The sequence below is a fragment of the Siphateles boraxobius genome, unplaced genomic scaffold (genome assembly GCF_051911475.1).
Source record: "Siphateles boraxobius isolate OS27281-9 unplaced genomic scaffold, OSU_SipBor_1 49, whole genome shotgun sequence".
NCBI lineage: Eukaryota > Metazoa > Chordata > Actinopteri > Cypriniformes > Leuciscidae > Siphateles > Siphateles boraxobius.
In genome coordinates, this window is record NW_027509130.1 from 1810061 (window position 1) to 1834433 (window position 24373).

Sequence of the window (24373 nt, forward strand, 5' to 3'; positions counted from 1 at the left end):
AATGACAGCTCCAGTATGCTTTGTCGGTACACAAAGCTGCAATGGTGGGACATGTTCTGGGAACCATATTTAAACAATAACACATCAGAACATGGTGTAATACAAGATTTCGTTTAAGTATGAATTAATCTATGCCTCTACGTTCCCGTTTTTTTGAGAACTTGTGAAATAATAAAGTAATGACACCTCCAGTATGTTTTGTCGGCACATAAAGTTGCATGGAGGGGCATATTCAGGGTACCATATTTCAACAATAACACAACAGAAAATGTTGTAATACCAGATTTTGTTTAAGAATGAATTTATCTATGCCTCTACGTTCCCGTTTTTTTTTTTTTGAGAACTTGTGAAATACTAAAGTAATGACACCTCCAGTATGCTTCGTCGGCACATAAAGTTGCAATGGTGGGGCATGTTCTGGGTACCATATTTCAATAATAACACATCAGAAAATGTTGTAATGCAAGATTTCGTTTAAGAATGAATTAATCTATGCCTCTACGTTTCCGTTTTTTTGAGAATTTGTGAAATAATAAAGTAATGACACCTCCAGTATGCTTTGTCGGCACACAAAGCTGCAATGGTGGGGCATGTTCTGGGAACCATATTTCAATAATAACACATCAGAAAATGTTGTAATGCAAGATTTCGTTTAAGAAACAATTAATATATGCCTCTACGTTCCCGTTTTTTTGAGAACTTGTGAAATACTAAAGTAATGACACCTCCAGTATGCTTCGTCGGCACAAAGTTGCAATGGTGGGGCATGTTCTGGGTACCATATTTCAATAATAACACATCAGAAAATGTTGTAATGCAAGTTTTCGTTTAAGAATGAATTAATCTATGCCTCTACGTTCCCGTTTTTTTGAGAACTTAAAAAAATACTTAGAGATAAGAACATTTTGGGGAACCGGGCCCTGTTTTTTTGAGAACTTGTGAAATAGCCTACTAGAGTAATGACACCTCCAGTATGCTTTGTCGGCACACAAAGCTGCAATGGTGGGGCATATTCTGGGTAACATATTTCACAATTTCGTTTAAGAATGAATCAATCTATGCCTCTACGTTCCCGTTTTTTTGAGAACTTGTGAAATAATAAGGTAATGACACCTCCAGTATGCTTTGTCGGCACACAAAGCTGCAATGGTGGGGCATGTTCTGGGAACCATATTTCAACAATAACACATCAGAAAATGTTGTAATGCAAGATTTCGTTTAAGAATGAATTAATGTATGCCTCTACGTTCCTGTGTTTTTGAGAACTTGTGAAATACTAAAGTAATGACACCTCCAGCATGCTTCGTCGGCACATAAAGTTGCATGGAGGGGCATATTCAGGGTACCATATTTCAACAATAACACATCAGAAAATGTTGTAATGCAAGATTTCGTTTAAGAATGAATCAATCTATGCCTCTATGTTCCTGTTTTTTTGAGAACTTGTGAAATAATAAAGTAATGACACCTCCAGTATGCTTTGTCGGTACACAAAGCTGCAATGGTGGGGCATGTTCTGGGAACCATATTTCAACAATAACACATCAGAAAATGTTGTAATGCAAGATTTCGTTTAAAAATGAATTAATCTATGCCTCTACGTTCCTGTTTTTTTGAGAACTTGTGAAATAATAAAGTAATGACACCTCCAGTATGCTTCGTCGGCACATAAAGTTGCAATGGTGGGGCATGTTCTGGGTACCATATTTCAATAATAACACATCAGAAAATGTTGTAATGCAAGATTTTGTTTAAGAATGAATTAATCTATGCCTCTACGTTCCCATTTTTTTTGAGACCTTGTGAAATAATAAAGTAATGACACCTCCAGTATGCTTCGTCGGCACATAAAGTTGCATGGAAGGGCATATTCAGGGTTCCATATTTCAACAATAACACATCAGAAAATGTTGTAATGCCAAATTTCGTTTAAGAATGAATTTATCTATGCCTATACGTTCCTGTTTTTTTGAGAACTTGTGAAATAATAAAGTAATGACAGCTCCAGTATGCTTTGTCGGCACACAAAGCTGCAATGGTGGGACATGTTCTGGGAACCATATTTAAACAATAACACATCAGAACATGGTGTAATACAAGATTTCGTTTAAGAATGAATTAATCTATGCCTCTATGTTCCCGTTTTTTTGAGAACTTGTGAAATAATAAAGTAATGACACCTCCAGTATGTTTTGTCGGCACATAAAGTTGCATGGAGGGGCATATTCAGGGTACCATATTTCAACAATAACACAACAGAAAATGTTGTAATACCAGATTTTGTTTAAGAATGAATTTATCTATGCCTCTACGTTCCGTTTTTTTTTTTTTTTTGAGAACTTGTGAAATACTAAAGTAATGACACCTCCAGTATGCTTCGTCGGCACATAAAGTTGCAATGGTGGGGCATGTTCTGGGTACCATATTTCAATAATAACACATCAGAAAATGTTGTAATGCAAGTTTTCGTTTAAGAATGAATTAATCTATGCCTCTACGTTCCCGTTTTTTTGAGAACCTGTGAAATAATAAAGTAATGACACCTCCAGTATGCTTTGTCGGCACACGAAGCTGCAATGGTGGGGCATGTTCTGGGAACCATATTTCAACAACAACACATCAGAAAATGTTGTAGTGCAAGATTTCGTTTAAGAATGAATTAATCTATGCCTCTACGTTCCCGTTTTTTTGATAACTTGTGAAATACTAAAGTAATGACACCTCCAGTATGCTTCGTTGGCACATAAAGTTGCAATGGGTACCATATTTCAATAATAACACATCAGAAAATGTTGTAATGCAAGATTTCGTTTAAAGGGGTCATATAATGCCAATTTCATACAAGTTAATTTGATTATTTAGGGTCTAAATGAAAAGTTTGTAATATACTTTAATTAAAAAATGTCGTTAGTATTGTAAGAAAACACTAATTTTACCTGGTCAAAAACAGCTCTGTTTTCAGCACGCCATTTCAGTGCACATGCCTTTAAATGATAATGAGCTTCGCTCACTCCGCCCCTCTGTTCTGCGGGCGTTCATAACAGCGTTATGACCACACCGCACGTGGAGTGTTTCCTTGACAACAGTTGAGGGTATAGGAAACAAAATGGCAGCGGGAGTCTCAGAGGAGGACACATCTGTGCAACCGTATCAGTTTGAACCGGAGTCGGAACAAGATGACGGCCCGAAGAATTTCGACAATTAAGGCTCGAACATGACGTTTCTGAAGGGTTAGTTATTATATTGTCACTTTGATCTATCTTTGTGTACTGGCAGGGTAGAGTAACTTAGTGAGATGTACGAACGCTATGTGGTTACTTATGTAAGTTATACATACTCAGTTTGTAATAACACAATAACCATAACGCGTTGTTCATTATAAACGTGGGATTATGAATTATATTGAGAACGTCGTACATAGAAAACATATGCCGTATGTACCCTGCACTGTCAGAAATAGGGGTACAGTAGGAGTCCATTTCTGTCCCCCAAGGTACATATAGTACTCCCAGGAGAGTTCAATTAACACTTGTGTTTTTGCGGTTGGATCTCAAGGTACATAAATGTACCTTTTTGAGGGTCAAAAAGCATTAAAAGGTACATATATTGGCTCCCTATTAAACATTGTATACCTTTTAAAATATTGCTGATTACTAACAAAGCACTAAATGGTTTAGCTCCACAGTACTTGAGCGAGCTCTTAACCCATTATAGTCCTTCACGTCTATTGCGATCTCAAAATTCTGGCCAGTTGATAATACCTAGAATATCAAAATCAACTGCTGGCGGTAGATCCTTTTCCTACTTGGCACCAAAACTTTGGAACAATCTTCCTAACATTGTCCGGGAAGCAGACACAGTCTTTCAGTTCAAATCTAGACTAAAAACACATCTCTTTGGCTTAGCATACACATAACACATTATAGATTGCTATAATTCAATGTTAGGCTGCATAGTTCAGATCAGCCGGAACCGGGAACACTTCCCATAAATCCTGATGTACTTTGTACATCATAAGAAGGATGGTGTCTACGCTAATATTAGTCTCTCTGTTTATCCCAAGGTTTACTGCAAACCGCCAGATCCAAGCCATATCTAGATCTGAGGAAGGACCATCACATGGACACGACGACAACGCATCCCTGAAGTGCCAGCCTCATCAACACTGTGAAGGCCTCATGGACACCTCAACAAACTCGTCTCCATACCGGCGTGATGACTCCGACCCCTAACCAGATGAACTGGATAAATATTGTGAAAGTTCTGATCCAATCTGACTTCTGACCTATTATGCCGCCTAAATCATAATCATACACTGTTCGTTAGTTGGCCAAAGGAGGACTGGCCCCCTGACTGAGCCTGGGTTCTCCCAAGGTTTTTTTTCTCCATTCTGTCACTGATGGAGTTTTGGTTCCTTGCCACTGTCGCCTTTTTTTTCGCCTTCATTCGCCTTCATTCGCCATTGGCTTTTGGCTTGCTTAGTTGGGGACATTTAACATTTAATTTTGAATTTAACAATACTATTACAACTTTACTTTCCTGTTATCTCTGTAAAGCTGCTTTGAAACAATTTGTATTGTAAAAGCGCAATATAAATAAAGGTGACTTGACTTGACTTGACTATTTCATTATGAAATAATGATTTAAGCTGTTTGTATTAACCAATAAAACAACTGAAGCCTTCACTGAAAGCGTATAGTCCAGTAAACTTTTTTTCCACTATTTGTAGGCTACAGTGTAGGTAGGCTACTATGTAGGCATACTCAGATAACCATGTTCTCGTTTGACTTGCCTATTAGTGACCTGGTTACGATTTGGTAGACCATATGCCGATCATGGAGGCTGACGAGGGCCGCCCATAAAACATCTTTATTGAGGCAAACTGCATTAAAGTTTTCATGTGCTGTGATACACGGAGTATCTGTAAATACAATCAAAGCATGTTGTTATACAATAAAAATTGTAGAGGGAAGGAATAGTGCATATCAGTATAGTCTTGAGATTTAATTTTTTAAATATGTATTGCAAGGCAATTCAGTGCAATGGTAAATATTAATAAAAATATCGTAATTGTAAGATTTTAAATGTACATGACGTAGATGAGCAAAACAGTGTTGACTTTGTTCAGTGTAAGGGGGGAGAGGGTATTTTTGCACGTTCAACATAGTGACTGCTTGGGGAAAATAAAGCAAACGAGGGCAGTAGGACTTATTAAATTATTTATACTGATAGTACGATTGTCTGATCTAGCCTATACTTAGCCTACCCTGGACAGCTGCAGACAAAAAGTGAAGCTCTTTACAGCAAACGCTCTCATTCTCGCTTGGCATTGGCAAGCAGTTGCCGCACAGACACCATCTGTTTTGCCCCGCTCTCGCTTTCTCAACTCTCTGATAATCTTCAGGCCTATCGTCTTCAACGCTATTCTCCTGATTTAAGCCTATGGTGAGCTCGGGTTCAAACTGAAAAGGCTGAACGGCAGACGTGTTCATCTCGCTGTCAAAACTTAGCTAGCTAGCCGGTACTGCTCCAATCCATTGACAGTATGCAACCTTTACACGTCACTACCCAGAATGCATTGAGACGTGAATAACTATGGCGGCCTACGAGTGAACGGATTTCCATCTTTTTTTAATAAAAACCAAACCATTTGAAGTGTTTTTGTATCACCTTTTTATAGCTGATGCCCACGCTAATCTTATAAGGCCAACATGCCGCACTAGTCGGGGTTCCTTTTAAGAAAGGTTCTAGTTTATGTTATGCTGTCACTTTAAGAGCGTTCTTGGGCATTTCGGCAAGTGAGAAGTGACTGTATGCTGTCGCGTGTTTTTATGCCAACGAGAATGACAGAGTAAAGTTATACAGTTCTGTTAAGAATTCATTTCTTACAAATGCAATTACATTTCTCAACCGCTAGATGACAACAGCCCTACTGAGACATGACTAATGGCAACGCGAGACTTGATAGTTAGTAGAGATCACGGTTCTCGTGATCACGTGATATAAACATTTCTACCATTTTGAAAAATTTTAAACGAGCCAGACAGAGCATTGCATTCAGCTGTCGGTCGAAGAGAACAGGTAAAATACATTTCTTACTTTTGTCATGTAGCCAAAGTATCTGTGTTGTCGTTTTGACATTTGCTCATTTTTTATCAAAATGATTTGTTATCATGTGTTGGTATCTTGAAATTTTTAGCAGGTAACAGTGTAACATGGTACATGCACTTGTACTGTAACCCCATGTTTCCATGTGCCCTTGTAAGAACTGATTTTCCTGCTAAGACAAAACTCACCCTGCAATAAAGTCATAAAATGCACCCTGGACAGAAGATAGCAAAGACAGCACAGGACATCGTCTGTACAAACTTTTCTTCTTCCTTATCTCTGCATCCTCCTCTCTCTCCCCCTCTCTCTCCTCAAGTCACTGAAAGTTCATTAAGAATGTCTATATAACACATAAGAACATGAGTTAATAGAAACCAATCAAACAAAAAAATGTCCGTTGCTCATCATGGCTGTTAAGAAACTAATGAATGAATAAATGAGTCATTTATATAGTGCTTTACTATGTACTATTCTGCCATGCAAAGGCAAAAGACCGAAACTTCGTTTTTGGTCGAAAATTAGTTATTGGCATTTTTGGGACATTCAAGACTCTTTTATCATGTGGATAAGTATTTTGAGTCAATTCCGTTGTTTTTTCAAGAAAATAATGGGTTGTCTTAACAGTAACTTCCAAAAGCCCATGAGAAACCAAGACAGAACACCGTAACACCAATTACCGCTCTTTGGCTTTGTTTTAAAACGCTCAAATTTAATTACGGTACTCTGCCTTTGTTTAGCCGCGCGTCAATATGAAGTTACTGTGCCGGTGTTCTATCCCATATTGCTACCCATCAGATTGTACGTGTTTTACGTGTGTGTTTTCTGCCTTTGTATTACTGTCAATTAAAATTGAAATTACGGCCTGTGTTGCCTACTTTGTACAGCTTCCATTAGTCCTTGTAACTTCTGATGTACCCGGAGCTTTGTCCTGTACAAACGTGGTCATGCCGTAGCAGATGAATACAACAAAGAACTAAAGTCCCACCTCACCAAGTTTGGGTACCGGACCTGGTTGAAACACTCATGCATCTAGCTGGCAGAGTGCCAAAACTTCGCCGGCTCCTTCAGCACCGAAGGAGCTAAACACGGTCATGCCGACGCGGGAATAATATATTACAGGGAGTGTCAATAATGAAGCAACAAGTGTACTGGTGCATGAAACATCAGACCAGCTGTTACAAGTGGGTTATACCCATATCACAGGTTCTGGAATAAATCTGCGGGACGAGCGGAGTGCACAAGCACAATAATAGGGTAGACAGCTGAAACCACCGCATAATGAAAATATGCAGAACACATAGGGTTGTGCTATAAATGCATTAGTCGTCGAGAACGCGCTCCCCTCTGATAGTCTCAAAAAGCACTGTTTTTCGGGACTGTGAACATAAGGAGCGTGACACATTCGAACACGAATCTCAGGAAGCGCCTGTGATGAGGGCTATCTGAATGTGAAAGTATATGCATCTTTCAGATCCACCGCTATAAACCAGTCCCCGGGTCGAATGTGCACGATGATCTGTTTTATCGTGATCATTTTGAAAGTGCGCTTAGCAAGTCTTATGCCACTCGGTATTAATTGAAGATAGCCCACTCTTTACCGCTGGAGGTATTTTGTCATGTCTAATGTATTATTAATGCCATCAGAATGCAACCAAAGCACAGGATAGCAATAAGAAGATGGCTATAAGTAATTGTAAATCATACAAAATAAATGCAGAGTACCGGAATTAAAAATAAATGGTGGAGGGGTTTGAGTACCCGAATGACCCTAGGAGCTGTTGTCCAGGGCTATAAGCCCCTGGTAGGGTCTCCCAAGGCAAACAGTTCCTAGGTGATGGGTCAGACTAAGAGTGGTTCAAAAACCCTTATGATGGAAATAAGATCGAGAATCGTGACGTCCCACCCTGGAGCCAGGCCCGGGGTTGCTCATATGAGAGCACCTATTGGCCGGGCCTCCCCCAATGGGGTCCGGACAGGCTTAGCCCAAAGGAGTGATGTGGGGGCGCCCTCCTGTGGGCTCACCACCTGTAGGAGGGACCGTAAGGGGCTGGTGCTTAGAGGATCAGGCGGCCTCGACGACCTGATACTTGGACACGGAAACTAGCTCTAGGGACGTGGATTGTCACCTCGATGGCGGGGAAGGAGCCTGAGATTGTGCTTGAGGTTGAGAGTTACCGACTAGAGATAGTTGGGATCACCTCCAAGCACGGCTTGGGCTCTGGAACCACACTCCTGGAGAGAGGATGGACTCTTTACAACTCTGGAGTTGCCTATGGTGAGAGGCGGCGGGCTGGTATGGGTTTGCTTATACAGCTCAGCCGCCATGTGTTAGAGTTCAACCCGGAGAACTAGAGGGTTGCTTTGCTGTGCCTTCGGGTTGGGGATAGGTCTCTCACTGTCGTGCGTGCCTACGGGCCGAACTGCAGTGTAGATTACCTGGCCTTCTTGGGGTCCCTGGGAAAGGTGCTGGAAAGTGCTCCAACTGAGGACTCCGTCGTTTTACTGGGGGACTTCAACGCCAACGTGGGCAGCGACTGTGACACCTGGAGGGACATGATTGGGAGGGACAGCCCCCCTGATCTGAACCCGAGCGGTGTTCTGTTATTGGACTTCTGTGCTAGTTACAGCTTGTCCATAACAAACACTATGTTCAAGCTTAAGGGTGTCCATCAGTACACGTGGCACCAGGACACCCTAGACCGGAGGTCGATGATTGACTTTGTGATTGACTTTGTGACTATTGGTTGGCCTCAAAGAGATTCTGGCAAACCATCCGGTGCCTCAGGAGAGGGAAGCAGTGCCCTACCAACACTGTTTTCAGTGAAGGCGGGCAGCTGACCTTGACTGGGGATGTCGTCGGACGGTGGAAGGAATACTTCGAGGATCTCCTCAATCCCGCCGTCACAACTTCCATTGAGGAAGCAGAGGCTGGGGGCTCGGAGGTGGAACCCGTCCATCACCCAAGCTCAAGTCACCGAGGTAGTTAAGAAGCTCCTCTGTGGCAAGGCACCGGGGGTGGATGAGATCCGCCCTCAGTATCTCAAGTCTCTGGATGTTGTGAGGCTGTCTTGGCCGACACGCCTCTGCAACATCACGTGGCGGTCGGGGACAGTACCTTTGGGCTTGCAGACCGGGGTGGTGGTGCCTCTTTTTAAGAAGGGGGACTGGAGGGTGTGTTCCAACTACAGGAGGATCACACTTCTCAGCCTCCCCGGGAAAGTCTATGCCAGGGTACTGGAGAGGAGAAGACGGCCTATAGTAGAACCTCGGATTCAGGAAGAACAGTGCGGTTTTCATCCCGGTCGTGTAACACTACACCAGCTCTTCACCCTCTCCAGGGTCCTGGAGGGTTTGTGGGAGTTTGCCCAACAAGTCCACATGTGCTTTGTGGATTTCGAGAGGGCATTCGACAGTGTCGCTCGCAGCATCCTGTTGCTAAGGGCTGTCCAGTCCCTGTACGACCGGAGCAGGAGCTTGGTTCGCATTGCCGGCAATAAGTCGGACTGTTTCCCGGTGCATGTTGGGCTCTGGAAGGGCTGCCCTTTGCAGCCGGTTCTGTTCATAACTTTTTATGGACAAAATTTCTTGGCGCAGCCAGGGGCAGGAGGGTGTCAGGTCTGGGACCAGATGATTCATCTCTGCTTTTTTCAGATGATGTTGTCGTGCTGGCCCCATCAGACCAGGACCTTCAGCATTCACTGGGATGGTTTGCAGCCGAGTGTGAAGCGGCTGGGATGAGAATCAGCCCCCCCCCCCCCCCCCCCCCCCACATATGGTCATGAGCTGTGGGTCATGACCGAAAGGACAAGATCCTGGATACAGACTGCCTAAATGAGCTTTCTCCGCAGGGTGGCTGGGTGATCCCACAGAGATAGGGTGAGAAGCTCTGTCACTCTGGACGAGCTCAGAGTAGAGACCCTGCTCCTCCACATCGAGAGGGGTCAGCTGAGGTGGCCCGGGCATCTGTTCCAGATGCCTCCTGGACGCCTCCGACCGAGAGGACACCCCGGGGAAGACCTAGGATATGCTGGAGGAACTATGTCAACCAGCTGGCCTGGGAACGCCTCGGTGTCCCCCCCAGAAGATCTGGAGGAAGTGTCTAGGGAGAGGGAAGTCTGGGCGTCTCTGCTTAGACTGCTTCCCCCGCAACCCAGCCCCGGATAAGCGGAAGAAGATGGTATGGTATGGTATGGTATGGATCAACTGGCACAGGATGGGCTACACAGGGTATCGAAGGGCAGGACTTGCCACTCAAATACCGATGTAGTTTGGTTTCCTTCCATGTCACGGCAGAAAAATCTCAGAAGAGTCTTCAGAGAGCAGACGGACCTGGAGGAACATGGCTTTTGCATAACTACTTAATAGCTACAGTGTGCTCCCAGAACCCTAACAGCACTCCAAGGAGTGAAGGTTCTAAGGTGGGGCCAGGTAACAGCCACTCATTTAGGTTCAGACCTCGGTACTAATAATAATAATAATAATAGATTTTATTTGTAATGCATTTTACATTTGGAGCAAATCTCAAAGTGCTACTGAGAGTGCTAAGTGCTTCTCAAAGTGCTAATGATAAGAACAGTTGAACACAATGCAGTTCTTATTGTTGTGGGTCACCATGTGATGTGGGATACATCATTATTCCCCTGACTGTGTCAACTGGTGGGAACTCAACTTCTTGAAGGTTCCTGCCTGGGTCAGTTTCAGAATTTCAGCATTGTACGGCTTAGCTTGATCTGGATCTTTATCAAGGTACTATTCAGTGTTTTTTAGGGTTGGGCATTACCATTTCCTTTGGGGCTTGGAAATCTTTGCGCCTAAGCAGAGGGGTAGTGTAACATATTGGTCTTGTCAGGTTCTGGTGACCTTCTTTTCTTTCTTGAAGGGACGTACATCAACTTGCCACAGTTTTTCAACATTCCTGAAGAGCTCTGCCATTTGGGGAATGGTGGAGGTCAATAAACACTGCTGTGGGTGAATGGACTATTGTTCTGACTTCATGAAGCCTGATGGTGTGAATGAACCATCAAACTGACTAGAACAAACTCTTTGAAATGTATATATGATAGTGGATATCAAGGGTGAAACAGTTAATAATGTAGACAGACAGCAATCTCATTCAATGTCAGTCATGTGTGCAGTGAAAAATAATTTAGTTAAGCATTTAAACGCTCTGTTGAGAAGTTTATAACACAGAAAGCTCAAAAACATTCATATCAGGATACTTAATAAATTTCAGAACCAAAATGAAGAAATTGCTCTTAATTCAAGCAGAATCAGCAGAAAATTAAAAAAAGGACAATAACAATGAGATTAACATTTGATAAAATGAGTAAAGAGTTTAATCAATATTACATGAAGCAAATACAAACATTTAGAAAAAGTGAAAGGGATTTAGACAGATCTCTCTCTTTACTGACTTATAAGAGCAAAAGCATCTCAAGAGAAGAAGAGAAGAAGAGAAGACAAGAGTCCAGTTTCAAAGATACATGAACGTATATCTTGCGTTTCCATGGAAGAGTAGAAGTGAAAGAGAAACTACATGTTCTAATGAAAAACAATGAATGAACGAGTTAAAAATTGATGTCAGATTCATGTCTCTATTAAAAGTGTTGAGACCTCTTCTTCAGCTCCTGAACTTTGCCTCCAAAGGTTTTTCCAGGGTAAATTTTCTGATGCTCTTTCAGTTCATCTCTTTCTATCATCCGTAGTATAGGACTTCCTGCACTGAAACACACACCGCCATGTTTTTCTGCTGTAATATTACTAATGAATATTCTCCTTTGTGTGAATCTTCAAGTGTTTATTCACACTGTAAAAATGAATACGAATGAATATGCTAAATCTAATCAATAAAATTGAGGCAACAGATTACAAGCAATATTATTAATTAAATTTAACAAATTAGAATTGAGTAATAATTAACCAAATTAATTCCTTAAAAGATAACCATTTAAAATGAGTAAAATTTACACATTTTTTTAAACAAAAATATCGGAATAACAGACTGACGTCAAAGATGAATTAAGAACACTTTTTTTTATTGCCAACATTGAAGACACCTGATGTTAACAAGCCGAATCACTGAAGGAGAAAACCGTAATTGGTATGTTACCATTATGGAGATTAATGTTTGCTTTAGTTGGGCTCTTGACTCTTAAATCATTGACTTTAATTTTTGTTTGGTTGTTGTACTTCAGTTATAACAGCCAGATGAACAAATAGAAAAGTTGATCTGATGGTGTTGGTTGTGTTTTAACATAACCATTATTTCACAATCATTTGACCTGAATCATGGAACTCATATAGAGCCCACTTTGGGTTTACTTTATTAATTATAGCAGCACTGTCCTTGTACAGCATAATATTGGTAACCTTTACAATGTAATCCTAAGAATTTTTTAATATATCTCAAATACATTTTTTTTTTAGTTTTTAGACACACAGACATCAAGAATCAGCCTGTGAATCTTAACAATGGTGACAATTATAAAGCATGTTGCAGTGCATTCTGCATGCCACCAATCAAAACTCATTCATGGCTCCCATCATGCATTGCTGCATGAATAAATAATGAGCTTGTGTTCAGAGTTGATCTGTTTGTCACCATTGTTGAGATTTATACGCTAATTCTTAATGTCTGTGTGTGCCAACATAAAGTACCTTTAAAGATGTCTTATTATTGATTTGGTCTCATTGAAAACGCTAAAAAATATGAAGTTGTACAAGGACAGGGCTCCTATAATTAATTTAATTTTAAATATAAAGTAAACTTAACTGAGAAATAGGACTCTATATCAGCTCAGTGACTCAGGTCAAATGATTGTGAAATAATGATTATGTTATAACACAACCAACACCATCAGATCACCTTTTCTAGTTGTTCATCTGGCTGTTATAACTGAAGTACAACAACCAAACAAAATCTAAAGTCAATGATTTAAGAGTCAAGAGCCCAATTTAAGCAAACACTAATCTCCATAATGGTAACATACCAATTACGGTTTTCTCCTTCAGTGATTCGGCTTGTTAACATCAGGTGTCTTCAATGTTCAATCTTCAAAAAAAAGTGTTCTTAAATCATCTTTGACGTCAGTCTGTTATTCCGATATTTTTGTTTAAGAAAATGTGTAAATTTTACTAATTTTAAATGGTTAACTTTTAAGGAATTAATTTGGTTAATTATTACTCAATTCTAATTTGTTAAATTTAATTAATAATATTGCTTGTAATCTGTTGCCTCAATTTTATTGATTAGATTTAGCGTATTCATTCGTATTCATTTTTACAGTGCAGGGCTGATGCCCAATGAAACGTTTTACCACACTGATCACAGTTAAATGGTCTTTCTTCAGAATGAGAAGATGTGATTTCAGAGAGAAAGCCTGAGCCGCGTCTTCCCAGTGTGAATTCTCATGTGAATCTTCAGCCTTGATTTACATGTGAAGTGTTTTTTACACTGAGGGCAGGAGACCCATTTTTTGGCTTCTGTTTTTCCTTTCTTGTTCACGTCCATCCGGTCTGAAAGAAACATTAAATCAAGTGAGATTTCAAATGAGAGACAAACTTGAAATGAAAAGTGAAGCCCAAAGTCAAGATCACTGATGAGTTTCATAGTCATTTTAATCACATCATACCTGGTCAACAACTGCTGTGCACAATTATGATCTATTTTAATATAATGAAGATAATTTGTGTTTTAAATTTGGTCATGAAACTCTAGATGACGCATACTTGACATGTAATCTGTAAGCAATCACATAGTTTCCAACGTTTTTCTAACATTAACAGAAGAAGAATCTGGAAGCTTTTCGTCTCTGTGTTCTTGATAAGCACCAGAGCAAATACAAAAACACAAACTGCTGTTAGAAAACATGAAAATACTGTTTGACGTTTTATCTTCACCATAATAAGCAGTGTCAAAAAGAGTAAGTTGCACAGCGCTGCTATGTATATTGTCAGAGAGTGATTTTGCAGTGCTCAGACTGATTTTTTTATCTCACACATTCATTTTGGATTGAACACGAGATAATAGAAACCAATCGAACAACAAAATGTCTGTAGCTCATTGTGGCTGTTAGGAAACTAATGAATGAATGAGGCATTTATATAGCGCTACTATTTACTACTGTACACACCAAGCGCTTTACAATCACATCAGGTGTCGGCCTCATTCAAAACCTGGATGATTCAACACCAGCCAGTGAAACAGCACCAACTACAGGTGGAGATAGAGTGATTTGACTTTGACTAACTTACACAGAAGAGATTTTGTTTCTCAGCACATAAAGATGAACTTCTTACCGTGATCTCAGACTGTGTTGATGTGGTTTCTCCACTGTATGGATCTTCATGTGTATCTTCAGGTGACTTTTAATAGAGAAACTCTTTCCACACTGATCACACGTGTGCGTCTTTTCTCTGCTGTGGATCCTCTCATGTAATTTCAGATGTGTTGACTGATTGAATCTCTTGTCACACTGTGAACACTTGTAAGGTTTTTCTCCAGTGTGGATCCTCTCATGTGTTTTCACATGTGTTGATCGACTGAATCTCTTGTCACACTGTGAACACTTGTAAGGTTTTTCTCCAGTGTGGATCCTCTCATGTGTTTTCACATGTGTTGATTGACTGAATCTCTTGTCACAGTGTGAACACTTGTAAGGTTTTTCTCCACTGTGGATCCTCTCATGTAATTTCAGATGTATTGACTGATTGAATCTCTTGTCACAATGTGAACACTTGTAAGGTTTTTCTCCAGTGTGGATCTTCTCATGTGATTTCAGATTAGCTGACACACTGAATCTCTTGTCACAGTGTAAACACTTGTAAGGTTTTTCTCCAGTGTGGATCTTCTCATGTGATTTCAGAGATGATGAATCACTGAAACTCTTGTCACAGTGTGAACACATGTAAGGTTTTTCTCCACTGTGGATTCTCTCATGTGATTTCAGAGATGATGACTGACTGAATCTCTTGTCACAGTGTGAACACTTGTAAGGTTTTTCTCCAGTGTGGATTCTCTCATGTGATTTCAGAGATGATGAATCACTGAATCTCTTGTCACAGTGTGAACACATGTAAGGTTTTTCTCCGGTGTGAATCCTCTGGTGCAGTTTTAAACATTTCGCTGTCATAAAAGTCTTCTCACACTCAAAGCACATGTACTCTCTCACACCAGTGTGTATTTTCTGGTGTAATTGTAAACTATACAGCAGTGAAAAACTCTTTCCACACACAGAACATGAATGTGGCTTCTCCTTCGTATGAACTGTCAGGTGTGCCTTCAGGTTTAATGCCCTGAGAAATGTTTTGCCGCAATGATCACATGTGAACGGCTTCTCTCCGGTGTGGATTCTCATGTGTTCTTTAAGGTGCGAAGATCTACTGAAACTATTCCCACATTGATTGCATGTGAACGGCTTCTCTCCAGTGTGAACTCTCATGTGAGTCTCAAGACTTTGTTTGCATGTGAAACTCTTTCCACATTTATCACATGTAAATGGCTTTTCTCCCGTGTGAACTCTCATGTGAATCTCCCGATTGTGTTTGTATGTGAAACTCTTTCCACACTGATCACACGTGTGCGGCTTCTCTCCGCTGTGGATCTTCTCATGTGTTTTCAGATTTACTGACTGAATGAATCTCTTGTCACAGTGTGAACACTTGTAAGGTTTTTCTCCAGTGTGGATCCTCTCATGTGATTTCAGAGATGATGACTGACTGAATCTCTTGTCACAGTGTGAACACTTGTAAGGTTTTTCTCCAGTGTGGATCCTCTGGTGCAGTTTTAAACATTTCGCTGTCATAAAAGTCTTCTCACACTCAAAGCACATGTACTCTCTGACACCAGTATGAGTTTTCTGATGTTTATGTAAATATGGCAGCCGTGAAAAACTCTTTCCACACACAGAACATGAATGTGGCTTCTCCTTCGTATGAACTGTCAGGTGTCTCTTCAGGTTTGATGACATAAGAAATGTTTTTCCGCACTGATCACATGAGAACGACTTCTCTCCAGTGTGAACTCCCATGTGACGCTCAAGATTTTGTTTGGCTGTGAATCTCTTTCCACACTGATCACATTTGAACGGCTTTTCTCCTGTGTGGATTCTCATGTGAAGCTCAAGATTTTGTTTGCTTGAGACACGCTTTCCACACAGAGTGCAGGTTGTAGATTTCTTGGCTCTTCTTTTCTTTAAAAATGTATTTTTAGTCTTTGAGCAACTCAAAGGTTTCTCTCCAGGTTTGACATGATGTTTCTCCTCCACTTCACTCAGTTCTTTACTCTCCTCCTCCACTTCAATCAGTTCTTCACTCTCCTCCTCCACTTCACTCAGTTCTTCACCCTCCTCCTCCACTTCACTCAGTTCTTCACTCTCCTCCTCCACTTCACTCAGTTCTTCACTCTCCTCGCTCTCTTCCATCAGCTCTGAAAAGAAAGGGAAAAAAAGTTGAATTACATTTCCAGTACATCTGTCACGTTTAGTGTCTGTGTTCATGTTATGTTTGCCTGTGACACCCAGTTTGCCCACGTGTTTCTGTGATTTAATCCATGTCTTGTTAATTAGTTATGAGTTCATTTGTCCCAGCTGTGTCTCGCTTTCCAGTCTTCTGTTCTGTATATTTAAGCAATGTGTTTCAGTCTGTTCCCTGTCTGTTGGCGTTGCTATTCACCTTATTCTGCTCTAAACAATGCGCACTCCCTTGACGAGGACTCAGATTGCCTACTTCCGGTTCGTAGCTCGACCTGTACCAGCAGTGAGAGAATGAGTTCAGGCTCCTCATGTGCTGTTGTTGGTTGTTTTAACAATTCAAAGAAGATTTCAAACTTTTTAGAAACTTTAAAAACATGGCCATTCGTGGTTTATGCCTTTGTCTACTGAATGTCACTTTAGGTTTAGAGCTATGAACTCCACTGAGGGCTATCGTAGAGCTAGCTGCTGATGTTATGTGGGCCAGGTAGTTGTTAGCCGAAGCAAGGAAGAGCGTCCATCACCATTTATCATAAGCTTTTACTGTAATCAGAGGTGTCAAATCCAGGGTCAGAAAGTAAAAGTCCTGCCATATTTTTATTTCACCCATGAACTCACACAGCAAAAACTCCTGTGTTAAATGAACTCTCATGGGAGTTTATTTGGCTCCAGACTCAAGAGTGTTAAAGTTAATGATATAATTAAGTGATTGATTGAGTGATTACTGAGTATTATTGAAGACACCTGATGATAACAAGCAGAATCACTGATGGACAAAGGCACATTTTTAAGTCTCCATTATGGTGGTCAGTGTGTACTTTAGTTGAGCTCTTGACCCTTAAACTGTTAATGTTAGTTTTTTTTTTTTTTTTGGTCAGGTGGTGTCGGTTATGTTTAGATGAAATCACATGTTGACGTTGACCTGAATCACTAAACTCATTTAGAAAAATGTACCTTATTGATTACAACAGAATATGATTATATAGTATACTATTTACTGCATTTTCAATATAACCCAAACTATATCTTAAAAGTTGTTCTGATCCAAAGACTTTTTTTTGAAGTTTGGACTTTGGACACACAGACATCAAGAATCAGCCTGTGATTCTCACCAATGGTGACAATAATAACGCATGTTGCAGTGCATTCTGGGTGCCACCAATCAAAACTCATCCATGGCTCCCATCATGCATTGCGGTATGAATAAATTATGTTCTGAATTTTCTTAGTAATTTCCTTTTCCTAATTGAATATTCTGTTTGTCACCATTGTTGAGACTCATACACTGAATATTGATGTCTGTGTGTACCTAAAACAAAGGTTTGCTTTTTTATCAGAACAACTTTAAAGAAATCATTTAGATTATACAGAAAAATCTGGATTTTTTGATTTAGAAACTCTGTGATTTTGCAATGACCAACTTGCTTTTAAGCTAAGAGAGGGCTCTAAATGAGTTCAGTAACACTGATCAAATGATGATTATGTGTAAATATAATACCATCTGATCACCTTTTCTCTTTGTTCATCCGGCTGTTCTAACTCAATTACAGCAGTCTAACAAAATATTAAGTTAAATATTTAAAGGTCACCTCCCCAACTAAAACAAACACTGATCTCCCTAATGGTGACTAAAAATTTAGATTTGCTCCTTCAGTGATTCTGCTTGATATCATCAGGTGTCTTCAATAATGCTCAATCATCACTCAATTAATCATTTAATTAGCTCATTAACTTTAACACACTTGATTGTTGATTTAACACTCATATTTTAACACTTTAACAATATTGAGTCTGGAGCCAAATAATCTCCCATGAGAGTTCATTTAACACAGGAGTTTTTGCTGTGTGAGTTCATTGGTGAAATAAAAATATGGCAGGAATTTTACTTTCTGACCCTGGATTTGACACCTCTGACTGTAATGTTGTCAGTGTGAGAAACATGGACAGAAACTGTAGAGTTTAACATGTAGCCTATGTGCTCTTTTTTACAGCAACAGCAGAAGTGACAGACCAGGAGGATGAGGGCATACCTGAGGTGCCAAACCATCATACAGCACTATTTCCACCCAGTGGGAAGATCCATCGCTTTGGGACCACAACTATGGTGAACAGCAGGGTGTTAGCGAGACGGCCAATGATGCCACAACACAAACTGAAGATTTCAGCTACTCCATGCTTCAGAGTGATGCCGATTAATTCCTCTACACTGGAGTCTCACTGGAAACCTTCAACTCTCTTGTTTCCACCTTAGAGGGATTAGCTGAAAATTGGCTGTGTGTTGGGTGACCTTGGTAAGCAGTTTCATGTGTCGCAGAGTGTTGCCAGTAAGGTTATCTCATTCTGAATTGATAAAATGAAGGAATTCTTGCGCCCTCTTATTATCTGGCTCCCAAAAGAAACCATTAAGGCCACTATGCCAACTGCATTTAAGGAGTGTTTTCCTTTTACTTGTTTACTTGTGTCATTGACTGCAGCGAAACTGTCATGAATTTACTGTCATGAATCAGACCTCTGAAACTTCCTCAGAAGTTTCTAGGGAGTTTAAGGTAAATAATGGTATTCCCCAGGGGAGTGCAATTAGTCCTATATTATTAAACATTATGATTAATGACATATTTTTAGATTTAGATAGAAACATTAAATCAGCTTTATATGCAGATGATGGGGCCATATGGATGAGAGGAAGACATGAGACATATGTGATAGAGAATATTAGGAAAGCAATAGGGAAAGTAGAGAAGTGGTTGTTTAAGACGGGTTTTAAAATATCAACAAGCAAATCCTGCTATACAGTGTTCACAAACAAGCGTAAGTGTAGAAAAGCTTTTATTATATCAGCAGCCAATGGAAAAAGTAAATGAATTTAAGTATTTAGGATTATCGTTTGATAGTAAGTATACATGGAAAACACATATAAAGCAATTGGAAACTAAATGCAAAAAAGTTATTAATTTACTGAGAGCAGTGGCTGGGTGTGACTGGGGTGCTGATAAACAGTCACTAACTGACATATATAGAACATGCATCAGGTCATCAATGGATTATGGTTGCATAGTATATGAGGCAGCAGTAAAAACATCATTGGAAAAAATAAATAAATTACAATACAGAGCGTTACGGATATGCATTGGAGCCATTGAAACAATCCCCATTAATTCACTACTCATAGAAGCTGGAGAGACACCACTGGAGTTAAGAAGAGAAAAACTAGCATAAGCATACTGGATCAGACTAAATTGGGTTTGGATGGACGGGGGAAAAGAAAGTAAGGAAATATGGAATGGAAGCATTAGATTTCACTACAACCAATCCAGTCAGTAACATTTCACCTTGGCTCTATCATCTACATCTTGGCTCAGATGTAAAAACAGATTTAAGTATACTGGAAAAGAAAAAAGGATGAGGAATTGAGGAAGTGGGAATACGAACAAGCATCTATCTGAGAAACAGTTTCAATAAGTATCTTAAAATCTATACAGATGGATCAAAAATAACCAGGAAGGTGTGGGAATGGGAATACATATACCAGAATTCAAAATGAATATCTCAAAACGATTATCAGATAAACTATCCGTATATATAGCAGAAATAGAGCAGAAATGGTGGCCTGGCCTTGTGATCTTGCTTTCTGGAACTTCGACTGCTTTGCTGCCTGCTCTGACTCTTGCCTGGTATTGTTTCTGTTTCTGCTCTGCCACTGATATTCCTGCCACTGTTGTTTGAACACAGCCTGTTTGACCCTGATCTTGATTATTAAAGATAATCTGCAAATGGATACACATGCTTCCGACCCCTCATTACAGTTACGGAAGGTGAAAAATGTTGATTCTAGAGGGGAGTCCTACAGCCATTACTACTCGCACAACACAATCAATACCTTGTTGCTGTTTCCCCATGTGGCTTAATCATGTTTATCTCAACTGGATATGGAGGATGTGCCAGTGACAAATATCACTATGAACTCTGGTATCTTGGACTATTTAAAGCCTGGAGATGAAGTCATGGCAGATCTATTCTTTGAAAAAACAGGGTCCCCGCAGATCCTTAAAGTCTTAAAAGGTCTTAAATTAGATTGTTTAAACGTAAGGCCATAAAAAGTCTTAAATTAGTTATTTTTTACTACAGCATATTAGTCTATCTCTGTCTCCTGCACACAAGAGGAGAGAAGAAAACGAGTAAATGTCAGTTCAATTGTAAGTTAATTCTTTATGTGCTTAGGAGTGTGCGATATTGTCTATGAACTATGATGATATTGTAATCATTGTTTTAACTATGTACGAGGCACTGCTAGCCTGACGTCGTCATACTCAGATTCTAGTCAGAATGTGAGTCTGGTACTGCTCCATTGAGCTTTGATTATGGGGCGTGTTTCCATAGACATAATAAATACATAGATGCCCTATTGGCCGCTTTGGAACGTTGCTGCGATACGTCAACGTGTCCGCCATTTTGCGGAGGGCAAGACTGCGCTGTAAACAAATGCAAGTAAACGGGTGAGCTGCGGTTTTCCTGGATAAAAACAATAATAACGATTACATTTATCAGCCGATTTCAGTGGTTTGTACGTGGTGTACGTTTCTATTACTAATTATATAATGACCAAATACAACCAAAAAAAAAATGTCAGTCTTGTTTGTGAAAGGTAATTCCCCGAGACCTGTTTTCAATTGTGTGGCGACTTGTACAGCCCCACGCAGCGCACAAAACAGGCATTTTTCTCAATTCCCATAATGAGAGGTATGGGAGGTATCAAGTTGCCCTCCTTGATATGACGGCGCCGTTGACGTACGCTCCAGCAGCCAATAGGGCGTCTATGCATATATTATGTCTATGCGTGTTTCAACCGAACCAGGAAGGAAATGTCTCTCACTAAATTGGATAGACCTACAACCAATCAGAGCAACGGTGTAAGTGACGTATGTTCTTTATTCATCTTTCCGATCGACAAATGCCTTGATCGCGGTTCTCTGTTCCTCTTTTAAAATAAATGCTCTGTCGATATCTTCTATTACAGACGCGATCGTGGAATCTAGGGCTGCACGATTAATCGCACAATATTGTTATGCGCATCTAATCAGTAAAGCCAGTTCCTTGATTAATAGTAAATCACCTTCACCTGCTTTCAGATGGAGCGGCATTTACTACAAAGAGCCGTAGTTAACTGACAAACTGAGCCAAATCACGCTAAAATCATATCGCCAACGATATTTAATGCGATATGGCTCAGCTTGTCAGTTAACTACGGCTCTTTGTACACAGCAAAAGCGTTAACACACCTGGGAGTGTATATGAGTCCACACTCAAGAGTGTTAAAGTTAATGAGATTTTTAAGTGATTAATTGAGTGATGATTGAGCATTATTGAAGACACCCGAAGAATCACTGAAGGAGAAAACCGGAATTTCATTATGGAGGTCACCATTATGGAGATGAGTGGTTGCTTTAGTTGGGCTCTTGACCCTTATATTATTAACTTTAGATTTTGTTTGACTGTTGTATCTGAGTTATACCTGCTAGATGAACAAAGAAAAGAATTGATCTAATGGTGTTGGTTATATTATGACTTTTATCATTAGAACTAAATGTGAAATTCTACATAAATATCCAGAATTTGAGATATAATATAAAGGAGTTCTTAAAAGTTGTTAAAAAAAAAAATCATTTTTTAGGCACACACAGATATCAAGATTCAGTCAATGCATCTCAACAATGGTGACGAGCAGAATATTCAATTAGGAAAAGTAAATTACATAGACAATTCAGATCATAATTTATTTATACCGCAATGCATGATGGGAGCCATTAATGAGTTGTGATTGGTGGCAACAAGGATTATTATTGTCACCACGGTTGAGATTCACAGGCTGATTACTGATGTCTGTGTTTCTAAATAAATTCATTTGAAAGTGATTTGATCAGGAGAATTTTTATTAAATGTTTTGGGTTATAAGAAAAATACAATTGTCATATGCTGTAGAACTACTAAACTGTTGCTATCAAGTTAAACCAGATTATCTGAATGAGTTTCATTTTACAGATCTCAGCATGATTATGTCAAAACATAACCAACACTATCAGATCACACTTGTCATTGTTCATTTCATTGTAATAAATCAATAACAGCCGACAAACAATATTTAAACTTAAAGTACAAGGATCAAGAGCCCAACTAAAGCAAACACTTATCGCCATAACGGTGGCTTACAATTTTAGATTTTCTCCTTCAGCATTCTGCTTGTTATCATCAGGTGTCTTCAATAATGCTCAATCATCACTAAATTAATCACTTAATTATCTCATTAACTTTAACACTCTTGAGTGTTAATTTAACACTCATATCTGCATCATATCGTCCATCTGAAAGCAGGTGAAGGCGATTTACTACTAATCAAGGAACCGGCTTTACTGATTAGATGCGCATAACAAAATCGTGCGATTAATCGTGCAGCCCTAGTGAAATCCACGATGTTTTATAAACAAAGTTCGGGAGGAGCATGTACAAATAATCAATCCAATCAACTTGCACTGTAAACCCGGATAAGTAGAATCTACTTAATTAAATTAAGGCAACGAGTTACCTTAGTTTTTTTTAAGTAAGCATAACTTAATTGCATCAAGTTTTTCTTACTTAATCTATTTAAGTTTTGTCAACTTAATTCTATCTGTGATCTGAGGAAGTGTACTCCCAGAGTGCATTGCGGCATTAATAAATGAATTGCTTTGTTTTACTATTTTTGGCTTTATTTTACCATTACAGTTGTATTTGCTATCGTTATTGGGGTTATATTGACAAGAGACAGCAAATACAATTGTAATGATCTAATTAATTAAATTAATAAAAAAAATGTGTTACCATTGTTGTGGTTTACATGCTGAATGTTGAAGTCTGTGTGTGACTCAAGAAAATTGCAAGATATTGTCACAAATATAGAGGGGTTATATCAACCCAAATAAAAGTTTAAGCCGTAAATGTTATCAATAAAATGTTAAAAGATCATTATTATACATGAAATAGTTATATATATATATATATATATATATATCATTAATAAATTAATTCAAAACATGGAAACAATTTAAGTATACATATATATAATATTTATTACTACACTTCCTTTTAAATCATATAACTGATTTCATGTTGCATCAATTGGAAGAAAATTACAATAACATAAATTAAGTTCCCAGTGCCCAACCAAAGGGAACACTTATCACAACAATGGTGAGAAATTTTAGGAAATCAACATGAATTTATGGTCAACTTATGTGACGTTCTCCCAAAATTGTTAGTCGAAGAAATGAGTGAAAAGTCTATTAAGATTTACCCCGCCTCAAAAACCCTTTGCCCCGCCTGCTTTTTTTTTTTTTTTTTTGCTTTTGCAAAATGGTACTCAAACCAGTCAAGTAATGTGTACTTGGGTTTTCTGAGTAAAGAAGGCATAGCATGCAAACAGTACAGATTACTAAATTGTTTTAAGTAAGTTCAACTAATTATTCGACATTAAGCAAAGTTAACTAAAAAGTGTTAGTTAGAACAACTGTTTGGTTTTACAGTGTGTCATCAAACAATTAACGTCGTCTACGGTCTATACTATCAGCATGAGAGGAAGCATATATTTATTCAGTCAACTCACCTAACATTCGTGCCGGAGCCTCTCCTCGGACAGCACGCAAAATACAGGTCCTTCTCAAAAAATTAGCATATTGTGATAAAGTTCATTATTTTCCATAATGTAATGATAAAAATTAAACTTTCATATATTTTAGATTCATTGCACACCAACTGAAATATTTCAG

General features: G+C 39.3%; 1 protein-coding gene across 7 annotated transcripts in view; it reads right to left on the bottom strand.

Annotated features, from left to right (window-relative positions):
• Window positions 1-24373, bottom strand: part of LOC143711087 (uncharacterized) — a 307737-nt gene that overhangs the window by 209333 nt on the left and 74031 nt on the right. For 4 of the 7 annotated variants that reach the window (XR_013194740.1, XR_013194739.1, XR_013194738.1 and 1 more), the window contains 3 exons: window positions 14407-16534; window positions 13397-13623; window positions 11416-11914 (listed from right to left, as the gene is read on the bottom strand). Coding sequence is in view for 2 of the 7 variants with exons in the window: in XM_077202391.1 (XP_077058506.1) it covers window positions 13557-13623 (67 nt within the window). In the remaining 5 variants the exon portion in view is untranslated. Of the gene's footprint in view, window positions 1-11415; window positions 11915-13396; window positions 13624-14406; window positions 16535-24373 lie in introns of those variants that run through there. The other 3 variants (XM_077202409.1, XM_077202405.1, XM_077202391.1) reach the window with 3 other exon arrangements.